The 15,675-nt window shown below is 37.4% G+C and overlaps 1 protein-coding gene across 10 annotated transcripts in view; it reads left to right on the forward strand.

Annotated features, from left to right (window-relative positions):
* The window catches only part of SYNE1 (spectrin repeat containing nuclear envelope protein 1), a 255,666-nt gene that overhangs the window by 214,439 nt on the left and 25,552 nt on the right, over positions 1-15,675 (forward strand). For all 10 annotated transcript variants that reach the window (XM_071549312.1, XM_071549313.1, XM_071549303.1 and 7 more), the window contains 4 exons: positions 5,500-5,662; positions 8,706-8,893; positions 11,008-11,158; positions 15,202-15,384. In XM_071549312.1, the coding sequence (XP_071405413.1) occupies positions 5,500-5,662; positions 8,706-8,893; positions 11,008-11,158; positions 15,202-15,384 (685 nt within the window). The remainder of the gene's footprint in view (positions 1-5,499; positions 5,663-8,705; positions 8,894-11,007; positions 11,159-15,201; positions 15,385-15,675) is intronic.

Here is a 15,675-nt window from a genome sequence, read left to right on the forward strand (position 1 = left end):
AACTTTCTCATTCTGTTATCATGAAATGTGCAGTCCTAATTCTAAAGTAATGTATGTAAAATATTTATTTACTTTTATTTCTGGATTATTTCAACTTACCCTTCTCAACTGGCATGCTCAACACTATTGTGTGGAATTAAATATATACCCTTTCCATTTCAATGCTTACTGAAGTGAAAAACACTCTGCAAAGGTGGCTGAAGTTGGTTAAAAATGGTTTGATGCTAGGTTTCGAAAATTCGAGTTCAACTGTAGCTTAAGCCAGAAGCCACTAAGGCCCAAAATGTTTACTAATATGTGTACAAAGTACTTGTATTAATCCCTGATTCCCACTGGACAGAAGGGTTTGCAGCCCTCAAGATGACTTTTAGAAGGTTCTAGAGGCTCTTTAGTATATGTTCTTATATACCAGCATGTGTTCCTATTACAATACTTTTGAGTTTGGAATGTATTATATATAGCATGGTTTTGACTGCATTCAGCTAGTAGATGAAGACTAGTTGTCCTGGTGCTCAGAATAAAATACATCCTTTCACATTCTAGATGCCTGAAAGCATAAATAAATTATTAGAACCTGCAGACTTTTCTGCTGCATTACAGTAATTCCTTGCTTGGAGCATTTTTCTTAGTGAATTGTTTACTACAGCTGTCAACTAAAAGTGTTCTGTGAAAGTGGTTTAGTCATATAGTATGGTAATGCATGTTTAGTCTGAATCTTTACCTTTTGATTTTATGCTGTGTGGTGAAACTCCTCCATTCACCTGTAAAAGCATCTTTCTTTTCTTTATCACGTTCTGTTTCCTTACGCCCTTTTTTTAATTGCCTCTCCATTCTGAAGTCTGTAACTACAGAAGTGAGAGCTGCAGAAAGGTAGTTGTTTCTCTGCATCAGAAACTTCTGTTTTCTGCACTTCTAGAACATTTTAATCCTTTCAGATGAATTTTTCTGATGTTAGGCAGGTGAAAAAAATGTCACAGTTATTTACAGCCAGGAAGCAGTGCTATTGCTGCAACTGCTCAGGCTTTACAGAGAAGGCTTTGTATGTGTTTTCATCCTTTCCCATACCACTCACAGTCCACATTCCTGGAGATCAAGTCTGGCACATGTTGATGAATGCAAGTTTTATTTAGAAACATGACCACTTGTCACTATCCAGTTCTCATGTTATCAAGCAACGGCTGCTAACATTTGTTTGGTGCTAAACATTTTCTGTACAGTACTCACCAGCAAAGAGAAGTGTGTCCCCTTTTCTCCTTCCCCCACCCAAAGAACAGTCTTTGCAGGCTTTGGGAGTGGAAGTTCTTCTTTTTTAATGCTGGAAAATTTCATGGTTGTGGCGGAGGACTTGCATGCTGTGAGGATGGCGGAGGACAGCAGTGTGGATTCAGATCTCCCAGACTGTAACTGTGATATCACAAGGCAGGCAGCTATTTTTGTTTGTTTTTGATTGATACTATTCTTTCTGAAGTCTTGGTTTACTGGGAAATATTGGTATGTAGAAATCAGTACTATAGCTACAAATTACTGGTTTTCTGCTCAGTTTAAAAACAGTTGACAGTGATAACAGCATACTTTGTTTTACAGCTCATACTTTTGGATCCCAGGATAATTTTTTTATACTAATGGAGGCTTAGAACTAGTAAAATCTCTTAGCTGTCTGAAAGAAACTGTGGACTCATTTTACAGTCTTTAAATACAAGAGCATGTACACACACGAGAAAAAGCAGACTTTGTCCGCTTACTGTTTGTGTCATCAAAGGGCATGGCTAGAAGCAAAAGGCAGAGAAGGAAAGAACTTGTAAAGAAAGCATTTTAGGCTTAACTTATCAAAGCCTGTCTGTTCTGTACAAATTAACTATTGTTTTGTAACTGCCTGTAGTACTTGAACTCAGCCTACATCATCTTGAATTTTTGATTCTGCTTCTCTTTTTCCCACTTCACATTTCTAGAAATTTTTCTGTTGTTTGGAACTCTAGAAATTCACTCTTTGAAAGAGGAAACTGTGATCAGAATAGTAAATGTAACTGACAGTACCGGTGTCCTGCTATGCAGTAGTGCTGTACGTTGGACAATAACTCTTCTTTAATCCTAAAAAGATTATTTTTAAACAGATTTTTTCAAAACTGATTTTCATATTGGAACATTTGTCACTATTTCAGTGTTTCTTAAACCTTTTTCTCCAGTTCCAGGTAGATAGTTTAAAACAAGAAAAAACCTCTTCTACTGTCTACTATTTACTGTAGAGGCTTAGCTAACATGCTGTTACTGACTTTTTTCATGTTGCTTTTAAAGTTTTATATTAGTAAGCAGCTGTCTAAATGACTAATGTAGTAGCTATGAGTTGCATATGATGCATTGTTCTGTATTTAAGGTTAGTTCCTGTTTAGATTTAAGGGGAAATCTAAGAATATCTCCTTTAGGATTAGTTGAATTATTTACATTTGTGCTTAATTTTAGCTCCAAGTTGTTTTCCCATGGATTTTTCTTACTGTAGAATGAGACATTATTAATAGACATTTTGAAGTTATTCCTTTCTTGGGGAAATTGAGGTACATTAGTTGGAACTTGAAAACATAAGTATCATAAGCTCATTCAAATTTTTAGATGAGTTTTCATCAGTATACCATAAAAAAAAAGAATTCTGCAGTATTTTCCTTTCTGAGAGTCTTAAATATTTGTAAAATGTAGCAAAACTTTGCTTTGTTATATAAAAAAGCAACCTTTAAACCAACCATGTTGTGGGTCCAATCACTTGATTTCAGCACAGAATCTTCATTACCAAGGAGAGGAGTTATCTCAAATCTTTCACAGTTACATGTATACTGCTGCAAAAAAACCCATGAAATGATTATTGGAATAATTAATGGTTTAAACATCATCTTGTAAATGAAATAAAATATGAAAATTACACTTGGCTAGGGATCCCAGATACCTGATTTAGAATTTGACCTTTGTCTCTTAAGCAGGGCTTTTGAAGCATAGGTAACTTTCTTGCTGAAATTCAGAAGGAAAACTCTTAGATATGATGGATTATGTCTATTATTTGGTCGTGGACATGTTTTCAGAGCAACTAGAGGTGTAACACTACACTGGCAGTTCAGTCAAAAAAAGTAAGCCCAGCAGACTCCAATAAGCGCTTGTTTATTTGCTTCTACTTGTACCACAGGCAAGGAGCCTGTTATGTAAAACTCAGTACAAAAAAAAAAAAAGAACAGTGTTTATAGTAGATGTAGGAGAGAGGGGAGAGGAAGAAGGGCAGGAAGGAAGTTGTAGGTTTTGGGTTTGGTTGTAGTGTTTCTTTTAGTATGCCACACTTTTTTCTCTTTCTCTCTAGAGTAACTCAGGTCATGTGAGTGAAAATAGCTGTAGTTGGGCTAGGCTTCTTTTTTGCTCTGGCAGTTTTTTGCTCTCCCATGCAGTTGCCTAAGGCAGAGGGCATTTGCTAAATGATGGACCCTTTATCAGTTGTTGCAGGCAAAATGTAAATAAAATCCAGCACAGAGGTTGGAGTACCACACTTGCAAATAAGAAAACCCTGGTGCACAATTTGGGCTTGCAAAGGATAAAGTGTCATTGCTTCTCCACAGGACTGCCGTGACTCATGGTTCCCTTTCCTGCTCCTGCATGCCTGCAAAGGATTGGTAGCACCCAGACTTGGAAATCTAAGCAGAAAATGGGCAGGCTTTCACTCCTTTTAAATAATGTCAGAGATTGAAAAGCTGTATGTGGGTTTCCAGAAGGGTGATAACCAACTTTTGTCATCACCTTTTGAGGAAGTTGCAGTTGGTTCAAAACCAAAAAACACTGTATGTAGAACCATAGGTTGCAAGCAGATGGTACCTCCAGACACTAGGTGTTCTCCTAATACCTCCCTTGTGTTTTGGGATAACCTGATGGTGGGGACTGAGGCAGTCTTTCAGCACAACAGATTTTCAGATTACATGGATTTTTTTCCAGTTACCAGGATTTTTTCTTCAGCTCCCAACCGTACAGCTGTTGGTCATTAGAGTCTGGCAAGGAAGCTGCATTTGAACTTTTCTTAAGAGTTTTCAGCACTAAAGCACCATAGTTTGACCATTTGTGAGCTAAAGAGAGGACTATAAAGAGATGAAAATTTGAAAGATTTAGCTTTTTATTTTTTTAAGATATTAAGTTCTTTGAGTTTATCTTAGTGGTCAGCTGCAATTGCTGACTTAAATATGGAAACATTTGATAAATTTGCTATTTAGTATTGTGGGGAAAAAAGTGAGTTGCTCTGTTCAAATTCTAGAATAGTCAGATAGCATTTTGTCAGGTAGAAATTCTGTATTTTTTCAGCCCAATTGAGTCAGTCTATTCCCATCTACACTCGTCTTTTAAACCTTTCTAATATTCAAACACCTAAGTACAAGAGCAGTGGAAGCATAGAAGGGAACACTGATCAATATTGTTTGTGGTACCACATAAACGGGGAGGAGGGGGAAAGGAAGCTTAGAAAAAATATTAGAATCCACTAATGGTGTATGTTACATAAAATGGGGATAGGAAGGAGGGAGGTAGTGAGAGACATTTTTGCAATTGAAACAGACTGAAGGAAAAAAATCTGAGGTAACATGAAGATTTTAGTCCAGTTTATTCACCTTCTAAACTTAACAGTCCCTTGAATAAAAAACACCCCAAAACCAACCAACCAAACAAAAATGTTTAAGTTTTCCTGGCCATTGCTGTTCCAGGGTCAGGAACTCAAGAAAAATAGTAGTTAGAAATTGCCAAGCAGTTCCATTCCAGTTTCTTCTGTTTATATCTGAAACAGTAAGACCAACTCCAAGTAGCCTTTGGGATTCAGGAATTCTCCTAGGTTCTCAACTGGGTTTCTTGGTCTAAAATTTATTTATTCATGGACAAGTTTTCACCCTGGAACAGGTTGCACAGAGATGTTGCCCCGATGCTGCCCTGTCCCTGGGCAGCTCAGGTTGGATGGAGCTTTGAACAACCTGATCTGGTTGAAGATGTCCCTGTTCATGACTTTTAAAGGTCCCTTCCAACCCAAATCTTCTGTGATATGTAGTTCAATGGGGGTGAAAAAGGCCTGTTCACTCATTGTGCACTCCTTCACCCATAATGGTTAAATGGATAATTTATTTGTACTCTAAGAAGAACAGTTGTCACACTGTTATACACAACTAAATTACTTAGGTTTATTTTAGGGTTTTTTTGTGTGTGAGTTCATTAAAAAAAAAAAAAGAAAGAAAAGACTTTTCTTGACAAATGGTTAAGTCAACTGATAAAGGTATAAAAGCTTTGAAAACATCTTGCATTAGTAAGATCTTAATTTTTCTTACATGGCACCTATGAGTGCAGGATGATATGCACACATAATATACCTCTGTTACATAATAAAGGAAGACTTCAGAGCACAACTTGCCATCTGAGTGAAGTATCTCTGCAAAATTCCTGATATGCATGCTGTGAAACTTTTCTTCAGTGTGTAGTTATGCTGCCATTTCTTTTTCTTTACAGGGTAAAGAAATTGAAGGAGACCCTTGTTGCAGTGCAGCAGCTGGATAAAAATATGAGTAACCTGAGATCTTGGCTTGCCCACATTGAGTCAGAGCTGTCCAAACCCATTGTCTATGAAACCTGTGACTCTGAGGAGATACAAAGGAAGCTAAATGAACAGCAGGTAAAATACAACACACTTATCAGGTGAACAATGACATGGGGAGAGCCAGAGTGTCCTTGTTCAATGCTGAGAGGGCATGAGACAAAGTGCTTACATACCAAGGCAAGTGGTACTTACTGTGTCACTTATAGAGCCTTCTGCTGGCTTTGACATCGAATCCACCAGGAGCTGATTGACATTTCCAAGAAAGGTAAGGCACCTAGAGATGTAACCTGAGCGAGTTACTGTAATTGTTTTCCCTTTGAGGCTTGTGGTTTTTGTTTGTTTGAGTTGTCCATTCTGAGGCAAAACTGACACCTATTAGACCTTGTGAATTCTGCACATGCTTGAGAATTGCTATTTTCAGCAACCTTTCTAACGATGTTTTATTTTGCAGCTTGTTTGAGAATCACTTTGCATGCAAAAATGCATGAGTTTATACATATGAAGTAAAAGTTGATTGGTTTATAGTACACAAAGCCTTTATGCAGTGCTAGTATAAGTGCAGAAAAATGTTAAGTCAACCAGTTTTTGGCATTGAAGCTAATGTTACTTCTAAGATGATTTACCATACGTTCTGCTTCCTGTTCCACTTCACTGCCTAGTGCAGTTTTACCTAGAAGCACGTTGCTGTAGAGGACTTTGTTCTGTTGTGTCCCTGATGGTTATTTTATTGGCAAAATTACCTTTCCGGTGCCTCACTGGAGATGAGTTAGATTCTCCCCTGATTTTTTCTCCAGAGGATAAAGAAATGCATGTGGAGGAAAGATATTTAGGGGGTAATTAATTTATGTAGAGTACAAACTGCCATTTTGCTCTTTTAAACTGAGTGTGGAACTGAGAGTCAAGAACCCCCTCAGAGTTTTTGCCAGCTCCCTGACTGATTTACTACATGGGTGTTCAGAATTACTTATTAAAATTCTATGTGAAATTTACATAGGATTAATAATTTATAACACACAAGCATCACTAAAGAGTGGTGTTTGTGAGACAATAAAGTCCTGGGAAGGGCTAAACATTGCTATCAACAAAGCAGATACTTAGATTTTTTTACTAGTATTCCTATGCAAGTATCCCATAGTTTGTTACAACCACTTTTTAGGGGGCTTACTGTGGGCACAGAGACTGGTGTATCTCTGCTTTCTGCTGTTTCCTTGTGCTAACAACACGCAGTGATATGCTGTAGAAGAGGTAGTGCAGAGTGGTTTCATTTGAACTCTAAATGGGAGAAATAGTGGTGAGTCTTATCCTGGGAGGGTGGCATATTTGGAAACTTGATGATTTGATGATAACAGTACAAGCCATGGTTATAATAATAATTTAAAACCCCACCCATCTTCAAGTTATGGCAACCAGTATTTTTATTAGTCGGAAACGATATCACTATTCTCTGCAACTCAGAAGGCCAAATTCTCAAATATGTTGTTCCGTCTTTCTTCTTCTCTTAGAGATCTTAGGTTCTTTTCCATGTTTGATTTTCCAGTGAGATCATGTTATATTACAATTGTTCATATGAAATATTAGGTTAAAAATATTATGTTGTGAAAGAGGAGGGCCAATTTCATTTATGTAACTCCATTATCTACTTCTCAGCATCTACTTCAGCCAAGCGTCAGCTTTGCAGATTGCTAGTGTCTTGGTGAAATTAAAAATACACTTGAATCTGGATATCCTGGGAAAGGCAGGGCCACTTCAATGCAGTATTTTCTTAGCATCACAAATTCCATTGTTTCTTGTTTTTCTCAATCTCCCAGCACTTCAAATGTTTAAAAAATTGTGTTTGCTTCTGGGTAAATAAAGTAAAAACAAACATGTATATGGGTGATAGCAGTGCATAAAAGTGATGTTCCTTTGTAAACTAACCCAAAGGCTTAATGTTTTCTAATAAACATAGAAAATTTTAAAATATGGGAAATAAATATAAGGCTTGTGGTTCTATAAGGTTCTGTTGGTGAAGAAAAAAACTTTTAATCCTTCGGAATGCTCAGGACCCACAGCTGGCAGTTCTCACTACTGGTTTACTCCAAAACATCAGAGAGATTACTTAACCTCAAGTCTCATAGCTGTCTGGAGTGTGTGTTTCATAAAGTGTTGCATCTGATCATGGTATCCACTCTTACATAACATTTCAGGGGAGACAGGAAGAAGAATAAGCACTTTAACATAACAATGCAAGTATTTTTCAGGCAAGTGAAAGAGAAAGGTAATCCCTGAAGAAGAAAACATTGTGATTTTTTCACTTCATGGTCTCATGGAGATATTTAGAAAATAGCTTTCTGTTTCATAGATGATGTTGCCTTGGCTTTATTATTGCCCATACTGTTTTTTTCCATCTAGTATTCTGATGATTCATTGCAAATGTAGACAGAAGTCAAGCAGAGTTTCTTTTCATTGCGCTGATCCAACAGCAACAGCCAGTTACTTTTGAGGCTTGTCTTAACATGAATATGAACTTCAAAACTTTGAGATGAAGCATTATCATCAGTGTAGAACAAGCCATAGCAACAAAGAAACCAACAGGAAAAATAATAGTGATCACATATAGTAAGTGCTAAGACTGTGAGTGCATTTTCTTTCGGTATCCAGAATTTTCCATTTCCAAGGAAAATCCTACAGAACTGGAAAGCTGAAGGAAGAAAAATCTCCCAGTACACTTGCCCTGTTCAACATGTGTTGCTGCCAATCTCCATGTCAAACATGCCGTTTTGCAGCTAGCTTACCTGGGGAAGAGAAGGTTCACAAAGAGTCCCCCATGTACTTTTTTCACACTTCTCTTACTAATTTCTGCTTTATATTATCTGTGATAATGAGAAAGGGCTGGGAATAATCTTTCATTTATCAGTGATGTTGTTTAAATTTGTGTGATAGATGCTCAGCTGTGCATGCTGCCAGGTTCTCCTGGCCTCACTGATAACATTGCAACACCACTTGCATAGTCTCTTAATTGGTATTTTTTGGATGTTCTTCTGTTTGCAAGCTTTTTTCTCTTTTTTAAATAAGTAGAAGAGAAATGCATTATGCATGTTTTGCAATTTCTCTTATGAACTGATTTCTTCACCTACAGGAACTTCAGAGGGACATAGAGAAACACAGCACTGGAGTGGCATCTGTTCTCAATCTGTGTGAAGTACTTCTTCATGACTGTGATGCTTGTGCCACAGAAGCAGAGTGTGATTCTATCCAGCAGGCTACACGCAATCTGGACAGAAGATGGAGGAACATTTGTGCAATGTCAATGGAAAGGCGACTTAAGTAAGTCTAAAATGCCTACAGACCAGCATTTCCTTCCACAGGCAGAAATACAAGATGGGATGTATGTTTTATGTTTGCAGTACTGAATAAAAGAATATAGGGGTCAAAAAAAGATCATATGTACTGAATAAAAGCTTCTGTGCTAGGGCAGGGAAACACCAAAATTTTGTTTTGCACATGCATTTATATAAGGTACAGATAGCAATCATCAAATTTTGCTCACAAGTTCTTTAATAGAATGATGTGTAAATTCCCATGCTTCATAGAAGTGATGGGAGAGAAACTAGAGAAAGATTAGATAGCAGTAACTCCAAGATATTTAGGAAGCGTGACCTAAAAGGGACGTTGTAATGTTTAAGTTTACTCTAGAACTACTGAGATTGGTGGGGAAACTAATTATCGAATTGGTGGAATGTTATGCCAAGTATTAAGGGTTTCATGTGCCTAATATTTCTCAACAGTTTCTGTTCCGTCTGGTTTTGTTTATTTGGAAGAAATTAGGAACTGAATACTCATGTGGAGTTTCCTCACCTGTCACCTTAGCTGTGCTGAGCAAGTGAGGGCCATAAGCACCCATGGATCTTGGGTGTCGTCTGGTTTAAATGCTTAAACCATCTGCAGGCTGCATGCTCGTCACATCCTAAAGATTCATTGTTTCCTATTCCCATGTACAATAGCATGGGTGATTTCAACTGCAATAATGATGTAGACTAAATTGGGTCAATGCTATGTACTGTGTGCTGACTGGTAATATACAGACTTACAGGTTTAAACTCTTCTATCGTTGTAAATTATGAATCCTATTTCTCTGATGTTTATGAAGTTATATAAATGACTAGCTATAGTTTAGGACTTTTCAAAATGCTGAATGTAACTTTTTATGATCTTTAGTTTTGTGGGGTGTTCTTAATGTATTCAGTAATTTTTTTCGTTATTTTATGTTAAACATGTATTGCTTTTAAGTTGTGTTGTTCTATATGCATGGATGATACCATTAAGTCATTGTATATTATTGCCATGACTATTCTTGTATAGAATATATATATAAATACAGTTTGTAAGTTCTATCTTTGAATATATATGGGCTCTTTATACCTTTGTGTCCAACAAATCAATTCAGAACTGTTTTAAGTTAATGTGGAACAACGCATTGAACTTTATTTTTTACCTTCTTACACAGTACACATTATGCTTTAGTAGATTTGTACAGAGCTATCAGTATTTAGGATCTGTATCATACTAGAAATAATTACTCATATTAAAAAGTAACTCTCCAGATGTCAAACTTCCATTTAAACAATATATCATCAACAAAGCATATATTTTACATAGATCAGGTGCTTTTTAGTCCTGCTTGTCTAAGATTTGGGAAGATATATTTTCTATGTAAAAAGAAATGAAAATTCTGCTGTAAAACAACCTGTCCGAAAAAAAGATCCTGTTATCTTGAATCAGTTGATGCTAAACATCTTGGCATTTTACAGTCTTAGTATTAAGCCCATTTCATTTCAATGTCAAGTGTTAGCCACTGTTTTTACATATTTCCTCGAAGTCAAAATGGTTTTTTTTTAACATTAGCTTTTGAAGTTTTTAAAATAAAAATGTGTTTACAGTGTATATTGAAAGAAAGCATTTTACCAGTACTTGGTCAATAAAAAAAACTTTATGTTCCTTTATAATGCGCAAAAATGATAACTTTAAAATATATCCTGTGACTTTAGCATTCTGTAAGAGAATTTCTGCAGTTGAAGGTAGTTTGGAATTTCTGATCTCTAAAATACTGGCTTAGGCACCTGTGGTGGGACCGTATTTCAGAAGTTATTTAGCGCATGCTCAGTTTTTAGAGCTCCTGTTACAAACTTACAACTTTTTTTACACTGATTCCAAAATTAGATGCATTAAAAAAAATAAAGGCCTTCATCTTATTCTAGCTCAGTGTGGAATGAGACAGCCTTCCCTGTGATCTGTTTATAGCCCAGCCGTCTGAGTTAGATTAGTAGTCAGTTATTGCCTGGTGCAGCACTACTTTGTTATTGTAGATGATTGGTTAAAGTTCTGTTTGGTCAACTGACTGTCAGTGCAAGCATTCACTAATTTTCCACTCTCTATTGCAGAATTGAAGAGACCTGGCGGCTATGGCAAAAATTTTTGGATGACTACTCTAGATTTGAAGACTGGCTAAAAGTCTCTGAGAGGACAGCTGCTTTCCCAAGCTCCTCTGGTGTGCTTTACACAGTTGCTAAGGAAGAACTGAAGAAGTTTGAGGTGATTTATAATGGTTGAAATTTAATACCTACTGATCACATTGCAGCAGCCAGCTGGTGTTCTTCCTTCCCATAACCCAGTCACTCAGCAGAAATGCTATGTTAATATAGTGGAGTTGATGATTTTGTAGCTACCTTCATTTCAGGTTTCTAGAATGAAAAAAACAGTGGAAGGTGGCAACTGGGAATTGTAATAAATCAGTTCATTCTCCCTTACTGTTTGTTCACCAAAGCTAGACTTCTCACCTTTTTTATAACTTTCTAATAAGTCCAGTCAGTAGGTGCTCCAGAGCCTTCCTAAATCTTCCTTCACCAAGTACCTCTTCAAATGCATGCTGCTTGTGTTATCTTTTGCATTGATTTAATCCCTCCTCTTCTTTCTATAACTCTTTGAAGCTAGGCCTGTAAACCCTTTATATATAATGCCCAATATCCCCCTTTTAGCTCCTTATACCTGAAATTCATGTTCATGCAAATATCGTTGTATGTCCACATGGTGTCTCCTGTGACTTAAAAGTGCGTGCTTCAAATCTGACAAACTGTCACTTTGTTCAGTGTTTAGGAGCTTCTTACAAAGCTCTATTTGTCTACTACATTATAATGGCTTGTCTCATAATCACAGTGGATTGTATACCTGTCTGTAAAGCACAAACAGACATCGTGTGAGCACTCACAGATGAAAATCATTTACTTGGATTCATATTTGCCAAGAGTATAGCAGGAAGAGAGAAAAAATAATCCTGGAGAAAGGGAACAAATTATTTAGACAATTCTGTAAACAATCAGATGCTGTAAAGTATTTGTTGTGAAGAAGAAATGAAAATATTAAACAGTGTCCAAGACCAGCTAATAGTTTTTGGGTTTACAATTGAATTAAAACATAAATTGTGAAGTGCTTATTTCTACTTGGCATTCACATTTCTGAATGTACTAGCCAGGTTTTGCTGTTAAACAGACTTCACTATGCCAGAATTCATTATGCTGAGGTAGGTTGCCATAATATAAAACTATTTGCTTCCTGGACACAAGTACTCTACCTCAGACCTCTTTCCCATTGTCCCTTTATTTCATGATCTGGATCTAAATCTCTTGTTTAGGAAGTCTCTGTATAAGAAGCAGTACCAAAAGTATTTTTTCTCTTTGGTCTTCACAGTTGATCTGACTTTTCATTGAATCTCAGCTGTTAGGGTGACCTTTCCTCTCCAGCAGAACACTAGATTTTTTACTGTCTGTAGAGTGTCAGCAGGAACTAGATACAAAGAGAACAGTGTAGCCTCTCCAGAAGATTGCTTTCCATATAGTTTGGTTCTTTCTCTTTTTTCCTTATGTATATATGTTTGTTTGGTTGTTTTTTGTTGGTGGTGAGTTTTTTGTCTCTTGAGCACCTACTTTCTGTGCCTACCAAGCACCAGGAATAAAAGCAACAAAATTGTGGTATTCAAATAGAGAGGAATTCAGCGACTTCATTGTCAAGTCAGTATAGTCAGCCATTTGCAGATACTAACAGAAGCTGGTCTCCACTTTAATCAAACATTTTTTCTTAATTTTATTTTCCTCTCCATATCTGCACTTGAATTAAAAAAACGAACACAACAAAAAGAGGTCATCAGACCGTACAAGACTTTTTCAGTTCCTGAGCATAGAGATTCAGAGATGGCTGTTGCTGACTTCATGAAATCAAACTCCTTCTTCTCCAGTAGTTTATGGAGAAATAAAAAGAGTCTACAGGAAGGAATGCAACAGATGAATTCTTGTGTAGCTGAGATGAAAAAATGGAAGGCAAATAAACAGCTGTTCTTTTGTTGGTGAAGCCTTGCTAACAGGTGAAACAACAACTGCACACTTCTAGATTTCATGATCCTGGTAAATGCAGTCAGGTTTGTGCCTCTAATACAGGAATCTTTGTGCAGTTTCAAATCAGTATCATTCTGCTGAACATTTCACTCCAGTTGCAAGCCCATTTGCTCCTTTTTGGTTGTCCCCTACCCAATTTGATAGCCATTTAATGAAGACAATAGTTATGTTGAGAGAACTCTACAGATTTTGATATTTTCTCCAACCAGTTTCTTTACTTTCTTCTGGTATTACAGCAGAAATATGCTTATTTTATTTTTAGCTTTGAATGGTCCAATATGAAGAGTCTATATTTTTATGTAAAAAATTCATATGTGTAATTAAAATTTCTTTACTGAAATATATTACTTATCACACTTCTACAGTCCTTTTTTAAAGGAAGTGTCTAGTTTTTAAAGAGATTGACTGTTTATTTGCACTGTGAAGAATATCAGAGAGCAAGTTTGTAGAACTACAATGAGATCCAGACCTTACTTTTATTCAAAAGAGAGCTGGTTTAGTCTATATTTTTAAGTCTTCCTTTGACTGGTTGATTTTCTGTTTCTGTGACAAGATAAAAACAAGTAGATTTTTGAAACAAAATCATCTTTTATTGTTATTATTATTTTTAAGGGATGAATACAATCTTTTCTTTACAAGTTGCTTTCTCCAAGCTTTGTGATTGCAAGTCATAACATGAAACTCATGGACTAAATCACCTTATACTCCCTAGCTGCGTGACTGAGGCTCTCATAACAGTAGAGCAAGCACCAAAAGGACATGGTGTCAACATTTAACCAGATATAAGCTGGCATGGATATTCGTGATATTTTCTTTCCATAAATGTTTTAAGACAAAAGTTATTTCACAGAATCACAGCATATGCTGAGTTGAAAGGGATTTACAGGGATCATTGAGTCCAACTCCTAGTCCCAGGGACCATCCCCAAAAGTCACACCACGTTTCTGAGAGTATCATCCAAGCACTTGAACTCTGGCAGGCTTGGTGCTGTGACCACTTCCCTAGGGAGCCTGTTCCAGTGTCCAGCCACACTCTGTGTGAAGAACCTAAACCTCCCCTGACACAACTTCAGGACATTCTCTTGGGTCCTGTTACTGGTCAACACAGAGAAGAGATCAGTGCCTGCCCCTCCTCTTCCCCCCATAAGGAAGTTGTAACTACAGTGAGGTCTCCCCTCAGTCTCCTCTTCTCCAGGCTAAACACACCAAGTGCCCTCAGCCACTCCTCATATGCCTTCCCCTCAAGGCCCTTCACTATCTCTGTTGCCCTCCTTTGGACACTCTCTACGGGCTTCATATCTTTTTTATGTTGTGGTGGCCAAAATTGTACACAGTATTCAAGGTGAGGCTTCCCCAGTGCAGAGCAGAGCTGGACAATCCCCTCCCTCGACTAGCTGGCGATGCTCTGCCTGATGCCCCCCAGGACACTGTTGGCCCTCCTGGCTGCCAGAATGCTGCTCACTTATATTCAGCTTGCCATCGACTAGAACCCACAGGTCCCTTTCCATGGCACTGCTGTCCAGCATCTCATTCCCCAGTGTGTCCAAACATCCATGGTTGCCCCATCCCAGGTGCAGAATCCGGCACTTTGCCATGTTAAATTTGTATACTAGTGTACTGAAGATAAAGAGATGATTGAGTCAATACAATGTTTCAGGGTTTTTTGGTAAAACTCAGAATAAACAATTGCTCAAATCTCTGCAATATTTGCATTTCAGCAAATTAAATATATGTAGAGAAACCAAATGAAGCCACAGGAATCATGAATTTCTATTCCTTTTTTGAAACAGAAGTGTCAAGTTCATTGCTTGTGTTTCTATTATCAAATTCAAAGGAATATGACTGAGTAGAAGAAAGAGGGGTTTGTGCTAATATTGCCTTTGTAATGGGAATTCATGTTGCAATTTCTCATTCAGTGAACTATGTCAGTTTTACAAACTTTTTTCTGGTTGGGTTTCTTTGATTTGTTGGGGTTTTTGGTTTCTTTGGTTTTTGGGGTTTTTTTGCTAATTTAATCAGAAGGTAATATCTCTTTAGGGTAACCATCGGGACATCTCTGCAACTAGAGAAATTACCAGCTTACACAGGTCAGCGTGTAGAAGTAGGGTCAAAATAAAGCAAGAGACCTATATATGTATCCTGATTTCAATAATTAAAAATCTGATGGTGTCTTTTGTTCCTTTTGCATTAGGCCTTCCAGAGACAAGTGCATGAAAGTCTGACTCAGCTGGAACTGATCAATAAACAGTATCGACGCCTGGCCCGAGAGAACCGTACTGACTCTGGCTGCAGCCTCAAGCAGATGGTTCACGAGGGGAACCAGAGATGGGACAACTTACAAAAGCGAGTTACTTCCATCCTGCGCAGGCTAAAAGTACTTTTCCAATTTTAAGAGTTCGATTTCACTACTATAGTTATGAATCAAGGGTACTTCAGAAGCTTTCAGTTTAATGCATCTGCAGTCAGAGTGGTTTTGAGGGGATTTCAACCTTTGGAAGAGGGAGGGAGCTTATCAGTTCACTTTGTCTGGGGTAACCAAAGCCTAGCCTGTAGGGAAATGCTTGATTATCTCAACCACCACCTTCGTCACAGAATATAACTTTCATAGGTCAGCTAATTGCAACTGAAGATGATGTTACTGAAAAGGAAACCTTAGAAAGCATGC

The sequence above is a fragment of the Pithys albifrons genome, chromosome 2 (genome assembly GCF_047495875.1).
Source record: "Pithys albifrons albifrons isolate INPA30051 chromosome 2, PitAlb_v1, whole genome shotgun sequence".
Classification (NCBI taxonomy): domain Eukaryota; kingdom Metazoa; phylum Chordata; class Aves; order Passeriformes; family Thamnophilidae; genus Pithys; species Pithys albifrons.